Genomic DNA, 16108 nt, shown 5'->3' with positions numbered 1-16108 from the left:
AGGATTTAACGTAATCGTTGCCACTGCCTCTTCCTCCACCAGTCAATCAAGCCGGGATAAAAATACCCGTTCGTCTTCTATCTTTGATTGCACTCAAACCACAATAATGGAAGGAAGGAAGACAACGGCGAGGGAGCCGAGGTCTGGCGGTTGCAGAAGGAGGCCAGCTGCGGCCTCCACTGTATAATTTGGTTTCATGTTCTGTACAAGAAACATGTCAAATATGAGAAGGTCTCTCCAAGATTGTAATGTTCTCGCAAAGCCACAAATACACAGACATGGAAGGGCAGATTCTTTGGCGGAATGGAATGCCCTCCTAAGGAAGCCACACGGACATTTTTCTCGGCGCTGGAAAGCGAAGCTTCTGGTTTCAGCCGTGGTGGCATCTTGCTTTTCTTTCTCCCTTTTAAAGCATTTTTTTTGTGTGTGTTCCTTCTTGGGAATGACAATTTCTGCCGCCTCGCTGCTGTCCAAAGCAGCACAGAATCGGACCATGGGTGGCTTCTTAGGAGCTCAGTTTTCAAAAGGTGTGCAGTGAAGCAGTGCCGTGGGGGGGGGGACCGCTTTGAACACACCAACCAAGCTTCTCTGATGGTGAAGGTTATGCAGGGTTAGGCCTGCTTGGGGCCTTGATGGAGAATCATCCAGAAATATGACAGGGCAAACGGTGGAGGAGAGCATTGCTCCCTGGCCTGCTTTTATACAGATGGTCACAGCTCTGTTTCCCCCCCTGTTGGGTTAGGAAAGAATCCAATCAGTAAGCCCAATGAGACCCATCAAACGAATTGGCAAATGGGGGTCTAAACCCTTCCACGAATCACTTGAAATTCTTGAGCTTACTATATTTGAGAGCCAGTAACTGGATTTTAAAGGCTTGGTCCTTGTATCTTTACTTCCAGAGATGGGGTGGGTGGGAAGCTTCATTCCCTCCCCTTACTTCCCTGATGAATTTAACTGGCAGGATCTATCTATCTATCTGTCTGTCTGTCCGTCCGTCCGTCTGTCTGTCTGTCTATCTATCTATCTATCTATCTATCTATCTATCTATCTATCTATCTATCTATCTATCTATCTATCTATCTATCTATCTATCTATCTATCTATCTATCTATCTATCTATCTATCTATCTATCTATCTATCTATCTATCTATCTATCTATCTATCTATCTATCTATCTATCTATTTAATATCCCGCCTATCTGGTCAGTTATGACCACTCTAGGTGGCTTACAACGTAAGTAAAATACACATTGAGATTCTTTGAGATCTCGATTGGGTTGGTGGCACCTTTTGCTACTCCTCTTTCTTCCTCGCTGTTTTGATCACCACCATATGTAGTCTTTTTTTACTTTATATTCTTTTCTTTGTCTACTTGTTTGCCCTGTGAGCACTTTTCGAAACGTAGACTTTCTGAAATCCGTACGTTTGAGGAAAGTGCATGCACCTACACACGCAAAAAAGAATCCATATATTCTTGAAAAGATGCAGAAGATGACACCAGTCAGCTCACAAAACTACACAGAACTGTGCAGGTATATATAAAAACGTTCAGGGAAGTTAGCCAACTTCCCCCTCTGTGTGGAAAATTAACCCTATTGCCACAGTGGTGGACAAACGTCCCACCAGCCATCGTGTTTAGCCCGCCATGTGACAAATGCAGCAATTGAAAACTCAGTGCCCCCTCTCCCTCCCTTATTACGGGATTTCAAAATATCTACCGTATTTTTCGCACCATAAGACGCAATTTTTTCCCACAAAACAGGGAGGTGGAAAGTCTGTGCGTCTTATGGAGCGAAGAAAACAGATTGTATTTTCCTGTTTTCTTCTCCTAAAAAATTGGTGCGTCTTATGGAAAGGTGCGTCTTATGGAGCGAAAAATATGGGTATATACAAATGCATTCTGGGAAATCCAGCCAATACAGTAATGATCTCCCCCACCCCAATAATTCACAAATCGATCAACTATTGGAGTTTGTTCAATCAAGCTCTCCATTTGTGATGTGTTTGGAAATGACAACACTATTATATTTAACCTATCATCATCAACTTCATCATCATGTGCCAGCTTGTCGGTTCTGACTTACGGCAACCTTTTTCAGGGTTTTCTGGGTAGAGAAGACTCAGAAGTAGTTGACTATTCCCTTCTTTTTGGGGGTAGTCCTGGGACCGCCGCGTAGCTGGCCCAAGGCCACCCAGGCTGGCTCCTCTCCCATGAGGCACGCAGTGCAGGATTCGAATTCCCAACCTCCAGCTCTTCAGCCAGATGCCCATTCCACTGAGCTATCCAGCCAGCTATTTGGGCCACGGGTGGCCTTGATTTCAAGGTTGGGTGGGATTGTTCCTTAAAATGGTGTCTTCAGAGAGAGCCAGACTGAACAGTCTTATTTCCTTCCACTGCCCCCAAGTATGAGAAACTTCTACGCTTTCAACGTGCAGCTGTTTTTTTTTTAAAAAAATGAAAAATTGTTCTCCTGACCTTTTGCAAACAAGAAAGTGTGGTCAGAGCTGGCATTTGCCTAACACATAGCTGTTTACAAGAGCCTCAGGCGCTGCTTCCTCAGCCAGACATGCGCTTTGGCCATATCATCACACTAGAACTTTGGATTCCAACCTTCGGGTCCCCAGATGTTCTTAGACTGACAATACAGGAGCCTTCACCACGAGCTGGGCTGCCCGGGGTTTCTGGGAGATGGTCATCCAAGAATATCTGGGGACCCAAAGTTGGGAACCACTGATCTAGTGTTTTAAAACCCAGAAAGCTGTATTCTAGTCACCCTTCCTTCCTTCCTTCCTTCCTTCCTTCCTTCCTTCCTTCCTTCCTTCCTCAGCTCCTTCCTTCCTTTTCTCTCTTATTCTTCTTTCCTTCTATCCATCATCAGCTCCCTCCTTCCTTTTTTCTCTTCCTTCTATCCATCATCAGCTCCTTCCTTCTATCTATCATCAGCTCCTTCCTTCCTTCCTTCCTTCCTTCCTTCCTTCCTTCCTTCCTTCCTTCCTTCCTTCCTTCCTTCCTTCCTTCCTTCCTTCCTTCTTTTTTTCTCTTATTCTTCCTTCTATCTATCATCAGCTCCTTCCTTCCTTCCTTCCTTCCTTCCTTCCTTCCTTCCTTCCTTCCTTCCTTCCTTCCTTCCTTCTATCCATCATCAGCTCCTTCCTTCCTTTTCTCTCTTATTCTTCCTTCCTTCTATCCATCATCAGGTCCTTCCTTCCTTCCTTCCTTCCTTCCTTCCTTCCTTCCTTCCTTCCTTCCTTCCTTCCTTCCTTCCTTGTGCAAGAGTCAAGGTGAGAGGCGAGGAGCCAGATCAATACAATAAATCATAGTCTATTCTAGGCACCGTGGCTTTCCTAAGTGCCCTGTGAAGCCATCACTGATTCAATTGGACGCTGTCCCACCTGCTTCGTGTCCCACTGTTGGCACGTCCCTCTTTTCCCTGCACTCGAACCACCGAGAAATGTTGCTGAAAAAAAGGGGCACAGGACAAGGCAGCTGTCGAGATGCATGCTTTCTCTAAGGACAGAAGCTTTGCAAGATCCAATCTGCCTTTTAGGTGGTGTCCCAGAAGCACGGACCCAAACTTATCCCTGCCGGTTTGAGCAAAGTCTTTGGAAGTGGTGGTGGGAAGACATTTTTTCATTTCTGGGTCTTCCTCCCATCTCAGTTAGATGTGGAATGGAGCTCTTTTTTGCTTGTTCAACTTTGGCCAGCAAACGCTCGTTGCCCTGTCCAGATCCCTGTTGATTTCAAAAGGCTAGGCAGGCATGCTCGCCAAGGAGGAAGCAACAGGCCGCTTGGGTCTTCAGTGGTGGGCCACTAATATGGTCCAGAAGGCTCAGTATGGTGCATGCAGCCTGTCGTGCCCTTGTTCTGAATCAATCATAACCAATTTTCCATGTTTTCTTGAAGAATACCAGTTGCGTGTGTCATCACCGGGGGGAGTGCTTCTGCACCACAAGCTGAACCTTGTTGTCTTGCACTCCAACCTTTGAAGAGGAAATCATACTTACCTTCGTACTTACCTTAAAATGAGGGGAACGTTTCTTCTAAATTCGGTGATGGCAGGAATTTGCCTACAATGGCTGTCCTGGCCGTCTTCCTACTGCAAAGATGTAGCCTGGGATTTTATTTCACAAGAGTCTGGAGTGCATGGCCTGCCTGGAACGGAGCAGAAAGCCCCGTGTCCTTTCGCCAAAGCATTCGCCTGTTTGCTAAGGAGGCTGCATACAGTTGAGCCGGCACCCCTTGGCTTGTGGATGGATGTACATGGAAACTCAATCCAGTTACAGTGGTGCCTCGCTAGACGATGATAATCCGTTCCCCTGAAATCGGTGTTTAGCGAAATCATTGTCTAGCAAAAAGCAAATTGTCGTCTAGCGAAAATCAGTTTGCGAAGCAGGGACCAAACATTGTCCACCGAAATTTCCCCATAGGAACCACTGTTTTGGAAACCGCTATAGCGATCGCAAAAAGTCAATGTCTAGCGAAAAAACTGTCATGCGGGGTGACTGTCTAGCGAGGCACCACTGTACTTTTTTCCAAGTGGAAGACAGCCATTGTTTACACTTCATTCACAAGAATGGTCCCTCAAGCAAAAAAAGGGAACGGACGACACAGCCTCTGGTTGACCACCACGAGCTTTGTCTTCTGAGAGTTGCCCAGGCTGAAACATTGCGACACGGAATGTATACACGGAGCTGCGGATTGCATCATGTCCCTGTACGATGGACAAGCTCGTTGGTGCTCCTGGAGATGCATCCCTCATCAAGTGCGCTATTCGGCTTTCCCAGTGGGGCTTTTGTGCTTCTGCGGTGAACTTAGCGTTGGCTAACTAACTCTCAGAACCTAGGAAGGCAGAAATAGCTCTCAACCAAGGCCCCGTGAAATGCATGGGTGGGGAAGTTGAGTCCCTCCGAGATGCTGTTGAAATGCCGTGCTCTTCCTCCTTGACTCCCACGCTGTGCTGCCTGCGGCTGGTGCACGACAGAGTCCAACCTCATCCGGAGGGTCTCCATTTCCCCATTCCTGGTCTGGTCCATCACCTTTCTTCTAGTAGTAGACAATCAAGATGGGGCCCTCCTTGGCTTTATAAATGTTAATCTTAATCGAGATAGCTGGCTTCGAACATCTGTATACTCAGTCCCCCCTCTTTAACATGTGCTTGAAAAGCAAAATAAAAATAAAAATGCCAGCTTCATTTTTTCTGTGCCCTGTTCAATTCAGTTTGATTCAATCCTGGATCTGCCAAGCTCAGCGCATAAGAACTATGCTTTTGTGACTCTCCTAATAAGAAACACACACACACATGTTATCAGGGAGGGCTATAACTCTTGTTGTGTCCTGCCATGCTAGGACAGAAAAAAAAAATCTCAGAATTTCCTGATGGTCAAATTTACAAGAGTCGTTGTGCCCTCCCCTTTGTTTGCACGCCAGGTGTTTTTGCAAAAACCAAATGGCAGGGATTTTGCAAGCAATGATTGGGTAGAGATGGGGACGAGGCACCAAAATAGTGCATTGTCTAGGTTTGCGGGTCGTCAGACTTGACGACCCATGAATTACGAATTCGTGATTCGACGAACAACGAGTCAATTTGTCATTCGTTATGTCTTTTTTTTTTCTTTCCTTTCCCTCCTCTTGCAAGGAGGGAAAGCAGGGATCAAAGCGATCCCGCAGCAGCTGGATCCCTCTTTGATCCCTTCCCTCCTCTTCTTATGCCGTGTGGGCATAGGAAGAGGAGGAAAGGGGAACCAAGCCCTCCCTCGGCCCCGGGGGTGAGATTTCCTTTGGGCAGGCTTTAGCAAGCCACAAAAAAGGAACGCTCTTCTCTGCTTATGCCCCCGAGGAACAGCTGATCTGTGGAGGTATAAGTGGATAGGGAACGAAGGGACGAATATAAAAGGGTTATATTTGTTGGGGTCTCTCGACCTCAAGAATACGAAGCAATCTGATGAATCAGGGATATTTAATGAATATCCTGACTCATTTTTCTCTTCCTCCCCATAAAATAATTCTCACGTCCCATAGAGCCATGTTTTATTACCAAATTCTCAAGAACGAGGTTTACAGTGTGGATATTCCATATAGTTACTGAACAGTTATATAAACAAAGTCCACCATTTCCCATATAAAGGGGTGGTTGTTGTTTTTGGAACAACCAAAAAGATAGCACGGGGGGAAGGGGAAATTCCCCCAATGAATTGTTTGTTTTCTGCTGTTGATGAATGGCAGGTCCAAAGAGGCAGAGGGCCAAAATAAATCTTAGAATCATGGAAGACTCTGGTTAGAAGGAAACATGGCAGTCACACCATGCCTGTTCTTGCTTGTTGTTGTTTGGTTGTGGGTTTTTATTATTATTATTATTATTATTATTATTATTATTATTATTATTATTATTATTATTATTATTATTATTATTATTATTATTATTATTATTATTATTATTATTGTTGTTGTTGTTGTTGTTGTTGCTGTTGCTGTTGCTGTTGCTGTTGCTGTTGCTGTTGCTGTTGCTATTGCTATTATCGTTGTTTTGTTGTTGTTATTGTTATTGTTATTGTTATTATTCCCTCCGATTATGTGATTTTGTCTTTCCGTTGAGATTTTTTGCATATACACCACTCGGAATAGGGCTGCGCCCTAATAGGGTGCTATAAGAAGCCTCAGAAATAAGTAAATAAATAAATCAAGCCCAGCAGGAATCCCTGCCCTGAAGGATCCCCGACCGCCAGTCGTTCAACCTCTGCTTAAACGTGTCCCGTGTTTGGGGATCCATCACTCTCTGAGTTGGTCCATTCCCTCCAGAGTCCAACATTGCCCCTGGCCAAGCGGGTGCAGTTTGTCTCTCATCTCAGATTTTGGCATCTGTATTTGCACTCATGGATAAATAGGTGTCCTCGGTTAAGATCCAGTAAACAAAGCCCTTTCTCGGATAGACATCTGGACTTCGGATGCACTTATTTTGCTCTCTCTCCCTCTCTCTCTCTCTCTCTGGAAACCTGATGCATCATATTTTCATGTCCATTTGGTTAGGAGTGTCTAAGCTGTCGAGCTGCGGATCGAGAGAAGTCAAAGGTAGCCATCCCGGATGCAGATGCCCAAATTTGCTTTAGCCCCAGCAGGCATCACTGTCGTTGCCGTGGTGTGCGATAAAGTTAACCTCGACGGATAGTGATCTCGTGAATGAGCGGTTGCCAGAATGTCCTGCCCGTCTCAGCACTCAAACCTGTGGCTCCCTTGGGGGAGCCAGTCCGTCTCGTGTTATTACGTCTTCCTCTTTTCCTGCTGCCTTCCACTTTTGCTAGCATAATGGTCTTTTCCAGTGAGCCCTACCTTTTCATGATGTGCCCGAAGTAGGCCAGCCTCCATTTCATCCATATTGCCTCCAGATATAGTTCAGGCTTGATTTGATCAAGGACCCACTTGTTCGCCTTTCTGGCATCACTAGAATCATGTAATAACTTCAGATCTGCCAAGGACTTGTCAAACCTTGAGTTTAACCATGGCTTAAAACGTCTACCCATTTTTTTGTTATTTCTATGCCTTTTCTTTTCTTTCCTCATTTCCCCCTATCCATACCCACTAGCAGTATGGAAGAGTTTAGCAAGAGACAAAAGCCTGCAGTTTATTAAAGCATTCCAATGATAATTACTAAGTTATTGCTCCCTTGAAGATTTTGGATTTGAAGTGAGCATGGACCCTCCTAAACTAAATTCACAATCTACAGGTGGGCAGTATCTGTATAAGGATCAGTGACAATAACGTGCCCACTTTCAAGTACAGTGGTGCCCCGTATGAGAATGATAATCCGTTCTGGGAAAATCGCTGTTTAGCGAAATCGTCATCAAGCGAAATCAGTTTCCCCATTGGAATGCATTGAAACCCGATTTAATGCATTCCAATGGGGAAAATACCTCCTCGTCCTGTGAAGATCGCCCATAGGGAAGCCATTTTGCGAGCGCCGATCAGCTGTAAACATGGCTGCCCTGCGAAGCATGGGTCTGGAAAACACAGGGCAGCCATTTTGCGGAGCTGGAAAAAATTGTCGCCTTGCGAACAAACAGTTCACGAAGCATGGACCTAATCGACATCCAGCGAAAATCCCCCACTGGAATGACTGTTTTGCGAATCCCTATAGTGATTGCAAAAAGTCATCGTAATGTGGATTCGTCCTTCAGCAGCGGCGTCATCTTGCAAGGTACCACTGTAATTCGGACTGCCTTCATTCATCTTACTGGTTTAAAACAAATAAACAAGGTTACACGCAACCAGACTGATGAAAATAGCAATGGCCCCTTGTTTGGCAAATAAGTGATCTCTTGGAGTTCGAAGTCTCAGTCCTCAAAGACATCAATTCTGCCACCCTATATAGGTTTAATCAGCAGGAAGATGAACTCAGCCGGGCCTCCTTCCAGGTTAAGTGTCTACAGGATTGTGACTTTAGAGCAGCGCTTCCCAGCCTTGGGCCCCTAGATGTGCTTGGACTACAACTCCCAGAAATCCTGGCCATCACTGCTAGTGGTCAAATCATCTGGGAGTTTTAGTCCAAGAACATCCGGGGGCCCACGGTGGGACTCGACTGTTTTTGGAGCCGTTGAGTCTTCCAAAAACACAGCAGGGCGCTTTTCTTCCCACCAACCAAGGCAGTCCCATGGTGGTGAGACCATCTCAAAGGAGAAAACTATGGTTTCTCATTGAAGGGTGTGCAGATTATTACTTTTTAATTGCACCAGGTGTGGTCTTCGATGAAGTGTCCCTCTAAAGAGGTGCAAAAACATAACTACTGTATTTTTCGCACCATAAGACGCACCTTCTCCCCACAAAACAGGGGGGTGGAAAGTCTGTGCGTCTTATGGAGCGAAGAAAACAGATTATATTTTCCTGTTTTCTTCTCCTAAAAAATTGGTGCGTCTTATGGAAAGGTGCGTCTTATGGAGCGAAAAATACGGTAGGTGCCGTCAAGTTAATTCTGACCTATGGTGACCCTTTTCGAGTATTTTCCAGTTAGAGAGGACTCAGAAGGTGGTTTCCTCTTCCATTCTTCCGGGGGTGCCCTAGGACTTTGTGCAGCTGGCCCAAGGCCACCCAGGCTGGCTCTTCTCCCAGGAGGCCCAGAGGGAGGAATCAAACTCCCAACCTTTGACTACACAGTCAGTGACCTAGACCACTGAGCTATCCAGTCAGCTACAGAGGCGAGAGACCTCTTTTAAGATCTAAGAACTTGCTTTGATGTGTTAATTAATTAACTCAGGAAGCCATTTGGAACACACAAAGGCTGCTCAATGAGTTCACTTGTAGAGCCGAGGGATGGATTGAGCCCCACAACTCAAGAGAGCCACATTTTGCCCTCTAAACGCTGGGCAATCTTCTGTGAATGTGCAGTGGAGGTTCTCTGGAAGGGGGACCTTCTCCATTCCAGGACTTTTCGGCGTTTTTGCTGCTGGTTTCCAGACAGAGCCTGCAAAAGAGGGAGGGGGGGAAGTGCTGAGGTTTGCAGAAGCGAGCAACGAGGGACTGGGGAGGCGAGGAATAGAAGCGGAGATATTTTAAATTATCGGCGCTTTCTTGAACCTCAACAATGGTTTGTTTTGGGTTTGGCTCAAGTCTTTTAGTGGAGGTTTGAGTCAGGTTTTAATAGCGCTTCTCACTCATCCATTAAGCGACACACGGACCGAGCCAAACCTGGCCCTCCCATCTTTCTTGGGGGCCAAGGAAGTTTGGAGGGAGACGGGAGGCACACCGCGAGGGAGGGCCGGGGAAAGCGAGCGAGGCCTTTCCGTGCGTGCCGGAGAGTCCTACGGACGTATAAATTGCAGATGTGGCTCGGATAAATCCCGTAACTAGATAGGTATTATTATTATTAATTTAAAAGTGGAAGGGGGGGGGAGAAGAGGCCTTGAAAACGCAAGGAGGAGGCAAATCGGCATACATGTCGAATGGCTGGAATGGATTTCAAATGCCAGAGATAGTTTATGTAAAGTCTTACACTCTTGTAAAATGTAACACTATCCACTGGCGGCGCGGCTCACCGCGAAGCTTCGTCCCAGTTAAGGTTTTCTCCCTCTGTCCAGGTTTTTGTATTATTTTTATTTTTTTGAAACAAAACCAAAAAACTTCTTCCAGCCCATTAAACTTGATTTATGTTCTGCCCGTAGATTCCTTTGCTCTCGGCCTTTTGGGGATGCGAGTCCGAGGAATCGTGATGACCTCATCTTTGGCCAATCCAACCTCCGCTTTCCCAAATATTCAAAGCATTAGTTGTTGGACTTTTTTTTATTTCATTTCATTTCCCTTGCTTGCGAATATCAGGGAACTGTTATTATTGCTGGAAGTGCAGAGGGGTTCACCAACACCGCCCTGAAATTCCCTCTCTTCGCCATTTTAGGTCTAGCGGTGCTGGCCCTATAGTGAGACAGATTGAGACCTCTGGCTCAGGGATCTGATTTGGGCAGGGCAGGATAAAGTGGTGGTGATGAGGATTGTTTTTATAAGATGTTAAAAGGTAAAGGTTCCCCTTGACATTTTTTAGTCCAGTCGTGTCTGACTCTAGGGGGCGGTGCTCATCCCGTTTTCAAGCCGTAGAGCCAGCGCTTGTCCGAAGACATTTTCCGTTGCCACGTGGCCAGCGTGACTAGGGAACACCGTTTTACCTTCCCACCGAGGTGGTACCTATTTATCTACTCGCATTTCTTACATGCTTTTGAACCGCTAGGTTGGCGGGAGCTGGGACAAGCGACGGGCGCTCACTCCATCACGTGGATTTGATCTTACGACTGCTGGTCTTCTGACCCTGCAGCACACAAGGCTTCTGCGGTTTAGCCCACAGCGCCACCACGTCCCCTTTATAAGATGTTACAATAATGCTAATTAAAACTGCAGAACTGGAAGTGACCCCCTGGAATCTGATTTGGGCAGGGGCAGGATGAAGCGGTGGGGATGAGGATCGTTTTTATAAGATGTTACAATAATGTTAATTAAAACTGCAGAACTGGAAGTGAACCCATGGGTTCACCGATCAAGGAGGCTCAGTGGAGAATCAAACTCCCAACCTCTGGCTCTGTAGCTGGATGCCTTAAGCCAGTGAGCTAGCCAGCCGTTCTTTCATTTCATGTGGTTCAGTGTGCTGGTCACCAATGGCTGACCTTGGATGGACGGTTAATGGCCAGCATTAAGATTTGCATTTCTCACCTCCCAATGACTTTTGAACAGCCCTTAGTGACCCTAACCGTGGTTGATGTTTTGCATTTCTGTTAGATTATACATTCTTCGTCTCATGGGTGCATGAAACTCTGTCTCTTGAGAGTCTCTTCTGTGCCTCTAAAGAGTTCAGCTACATGCCATGAAAAATGTTGGATGGATCCCACTGAGTTGTTGATGTTGATGCAACATTTATTGTATTTCTACTGTCCTTCTGGTTTTTTTTTCCTGTCTCAACTGCAAAAAAAAGTAACTTGGTGGGCCATAAGGGCTGTGCACCTTGACTAAGGCGAGAGGGGTGGTCTCCATCTCGGGTAGAAAATTAGAAGCTGTTCAGTGGGAGAAGCCGTAAGGTCAGCTGTAACGTAAAGGTCTCGTGATCTCCCACACTCTTTTAACAGTCACAAGGAAGCATGAGAGATGGTGGGAGATCCAGGCCTGGGAACTGGAATCCTTTGGCATCCGGAAGGCGACACATTCCCCAATTTTGGTTCAAGGCAGGAATTTTGAAACCTCGCATGGTGGAGGGAAGGCTTGGGGGCGTCCTTGCCCCACAGATTTGGGGCTTCATTCTCTCTCTGAAGTGCTGTGTCTTCTTCTCACTGTTGGGGCGTCGTCTTGTACAAGTGGTGCCTCGCTAGACAGTTACCCCGCATGACAGTTTTTTTCCGCTAGACATTGACTTTTTGCGGTCACTATAGCGATTCGCAGAACAGTGATTCCTATGGGGGAATTTCGCTGGACAATGTTTGGTCCCTGCTTCGCAAACCAATTTTCGCTAGACGACGATTTTGACAGCTCCCTCCGCACTTGCAAAACGGGTGTTTTCAGGGCCTAAACTTTGCAAGACAGCAATTTAAACAGCTGATTGGCAGTTCGCAAAGCGGCTTTCCTATGCCCGTTCTTCGCTAGACAATGACGATTCTTCCCCTTTGGAATGCATTAAACAGGTTTCAATGCGTTCCAGTGGGGAAATGCTTTTCGCTAGACGATGATTTCGCTAAACAGCAATTTCGTTGGAACGGATTATCATCGTCTAGCGAGGCACCACTGTACTTTGGTGATCCTGAAGGGTCAACACATGTCAGAAGGCCCATTTTTGTCAAGTAACGTCCCTAATGTAGCACAGTTGCAATACCAGGCAAAATCCTTAATTAGCACAGACAAATGGAACCAATGGGATTCCTCACAAGCGTTGACTCCACATTGACCTAGGGTGTCCCACTCCTTCAGTAGGTCTCCTCAAGTTGGAGGTCACAACTGTGCAGATCTTGAGCCTTTCCCAGAAAGCAGTTGGGACCCCTCACCCAACTCATGTCCTGCTTTCCTACTTCTTTTAGGCATGCCGGACCAAGGTGTACGACTTCAGCGATGGAATATCTCAGTACGCCTGGTATCCATGCACCGCCAACAACACTCACACTGTTTTCTGGCTCAAGGTGAGCGATGGTCCCTTTTAAAATAAAAGTTGGTCGAAGTTTCGTAAGCCACTCCCTCTGGTCCTCCGAGGCCCAAGGCAGCAATGTGTGGGTGCTTTCCCGCACAACTGGTTTTCGTGACCAGTCCGGGGAGCAGGGATCGCTGGAGACCAGGTGGGAGCCCAACACCCTCAACAGTGAAACCGCCATCGTGGCCCCCAAAGGGGTTAAACGATGGTGGAGTGAGTGAGAATCGATAGCAAATGAGCTGCATCACGGGGGTTGGGGGAACCCCGAGGAAGGGAACATTTAAAGTCACTAAGCATGAAGAGAGGGACGAATCCAGTCCCCCAGCTGACATCTTGGGCTTCCGTTCCCCTCTCTCCCTAGGCATATTTCTCCCAGCCAATGGTAGCGGCAGCTGTGCTTATCCACTTGGTGACAGACGGGACGTGGTTGCACATGGATCTGGAGCAAAAACAGGAATCTGTTATCGTACAGCTCATCGACACAAAAGACCAGCTCCATAATCTCGGTAAGAACTTTTCACCTGCCCTTTTTTGTCGTCTGTCACAAAACAAAGTCAAGCTCTCTGGTGTGGTTTGAGCAGGCCATCTTTCTCTCTATCTATCTATATATATATATATATATATGAATGAGAGAGGAGAGAATCCTCTCCAGGAGTATTTTGGGAATGTTAACTTAAATGTTGTCCCTTGCACGTCCATTGGCTGATGGGAACGCAGTTTCTGAATTATAGAAATGAAACCATGAAACTCTGGTTCCGGGCCATAACTCGCTTTCCTAGGGTCCTCTATCGATTTTTGGATTGTTTCTCCGTCGTCCCGCACCCTCATTTTTCCCATTGTGTTTTGTTGACGCTGCTGTTTGGAAGTGGCGAGTGACTGCATGGTACAGACTGAGGCAGGAGGCATCCTCCCATGGCTGTAACATGGAAAAGCTGAAAGAATTGGGCCAGCTTAGCCTCGAGAAAAGACAATGGAGGGGAGAGAGGAGAGCACTTTTCAAATATTTGAAAGGCTGTCCTACAGACGAGGAGCAGGATCTGTTCTCCACCATCCCAGAGTGCACGACACGCAACCGTGGGCTCAAGTTAAAGGAAGCCAGATTTCAGTTGAATATCTGGAAAAACTTCCTAACTGTTAGAGCAGTACGACAGTGGAACCAGGGACCTCGGGAATCGGTGAGTGCTCCAACACTGGAGAAAAACCTAGATAATCCCCTGGCAGATCTACTTTAATGGTGTTCCTGACTTGAGCAAGGGGTTGGACTTGATGGCCTTGTAGGCCCCTTCCAGCTTCACATTTCTATGATTCTATGATCTTGGCCTCTGAGACAGTATCTCTGTGGCGTATCTCAGTACAGAAATGTGTAATATTACATTTTTAAAAAGAGGATTTCCCCCACTTGTGCTTGTTTTTGTAATGAGGAACGCAGACCGAAATCTTCTCTTGTGTTACTCTTTTATGCCACGTAAGGAATAACCAAAATGCATACCTTCCCTTCTACGAACATGAGCTGTTTGGTGGCTTTCACAAGGGAATCACTGTGAGGACATATAAGTGTGTGTGTTTGTGTGTGTGTGTGTGTGTGTGTGTGTGTGTGTGTGTGAGAGAGAGAGAGAGAGAGAGAGAGAGAGAGAGTTGTGTGCGAGGGTGTCTCAAGGACATAGAATTTAGCGCCTATTCTTTACTGCCGTCTTTCAAGCTCCTTGCTCAAGCGAGCCAACGTATGGGTGACCTCTTCCTCTGCCTTTCTCCCCCTCCATCCCATAATCTTTTTGCTACCTCCTTCCCCCCCCCCTTTCGACAGGGTCCCACAGCCTTAGCTGCCGGAAGAACCCCTTGGTGATCCCCGTCAACCACGACCTCAGCCAACATTTCTACCACACCCAGGCGATCCTCGTCACCTTCAGCTCTCCCTTCGTGGCCATCTCCGGGGTGGCCCTGCGCTCCTTCCATAACTTTGATCCCATCACCGTCAGCAGCTGCGAGAACGGGCAGACGTACAGTCCGGCCGAACAGAGGTGAGCCAGGCACACACAACCACCCCCCCACCTGCCTTTGTGATGCTTGACCACCCATGGACTTCCAGACTTTGGTGGGTCTCATCCAAGGGGATAAGAAAGACCTAAGAGGAGAAAGGGGAGGGGGGGGATGACCTTTGGCGCTGCCATGTGGTTCCTATTGAATGCGAACGGACAGGGTGCTTAACCCACCCACCCCCCAAGCAAAAATGTCAGTGGATTATTTCCGCCTCTTTTGTTTCTGATCTGCTTTTAAGTCGTAGTGTGAGTCCAGGCTGTACGAAATCCGAGCGTTGTGAAAATCAACTCAAGGGAACGGGCTTGGTCTGTGAGAGAGGACAGCCTTTATAAATTCAATCATACTTTTTCTGGTTTTGCTTAATTTTCACACCAGTCCCAGTGGAAAAACAAAGTGGCATAGCGAAGGTTGTGTGAGATGGACAAAGGCACCAGAGGGATCAAACATCACATCCGAGGCAGCATGTTGGTAGAAAGGGAATAGAGTAGACATATTCTAGATGGGCGGTATATAAGTCTTAATAAAATAAATACAGTCATGCCCCGCTTAACGATCACCCTGTATAATGACGAATCCGCTTCACAACAATGTTTTTGCAATCGCAAAACGACATTTTAAATGGCTTTTTTTTTTTTGCTTTGCGAAGATTGGTTCCCTGCTTCGGGAACCGATTCTTTGCATTGCGACGATCAAAACAGCTGATCATTGGGTTTTCAAAATGGCCGCCGGCTGCTCAAAATGGCCACCTGCTGTGCTTAGGGACGGATTCCTCGCTGCACAGGCATGGAAAATGACCACCCCTATGGAGGATCTTCACTGGATGTTGAGTTTTAAGCCCATTGGAACGCATTAACCAGTTTTTAATGCGTTTCAATGGGCTTTTTAATTTCGCTTTATGACATTTTCGCTCTATAGCAATTTCGCTGGAATGAATTAATGTCGTTAAGCGAGGCACTCCTGTAAATAAATTCCTCCATTGGTGAAAGAGATTTGATGGCTACACCTGCCCTAGCTCACAACGTAGTTCACTTTACTTTGGGACTGAGCATCAGGGCCTGAACAGGAACTTTGTTGGCCATTAAAACTGTTCGGAGGTTAAAAAAAATATCTGGAACGTGAGTGCAATTTCACCTTCTGATGACGGACTTCCTGCAATGTATAATTTCATCTCAGTGTATGGACAGAACAGAAGGGCACCAGTGTGTGAATGGCTTCTCTTGCCGCAGAAGGGGCTATCCACTCTACAGCGTCTATATTTCCTTAAATGGCATATTTGCAAACTTGGGGTTCAGTCCAGTTTTAGTTGGAATTGAAGTACTGTAGGCCATTGACATCAATACGATTTATGTACGTGATGTCAAAGAAGCGCCATTAACTTCGATGGAGCTACCATTTTAAAAGATGTCAAACCTGGCCATTGGGTGTGTAGTCTTCA

General features: G+C 46.5%; 1 protein-coding gene across 1 annotated transcript in view; it reads left to right on the top strand.

Moving 5' to 3' along the window:
- The window catches only part of PAPPA (pappalysin 1), a 160207-nt gene that overhangs the window by 97124 nt on the left and 46975 nt on the right, over positions 1-16108 (top strand). Inside the window, exons 11-13 of the mRNA XM_072985014.2 lie at positions 12530-12628; positions 12998-13142; positions 14441-14654. Coding sequence (XP_072841115.2) covers positions 12530-12628; positions 12998-13142; positions 14441-14654 — 458 coding nt within the window. The remainder of the gene's footprint in view (positions 1-12529; positions 12629-12997; positions 13143-14440; positions 14655-16108) is intronic.

The sequence above is a fragment of the Pogona vitticeps genome, chromosome ZW-PAR (assembly GCF_051106095.1).
Source record: "Pogona vitticeps strain Pit_001003342236 chromosome ZW-PAR, PviZW2.1, whole genome shotgun sequence".
Lineage (NCBI taxonomy): Eukaryota > Metazoa > Chordata > Lepidosauria > Squamata > Agamidae > Pogona > Pogona vitticeps.
The sequence above is the reverse complement of the archived record's forward strand: the minus strand, read 5'-3'. Positions and strand labels throughout refer to the sequence as shown.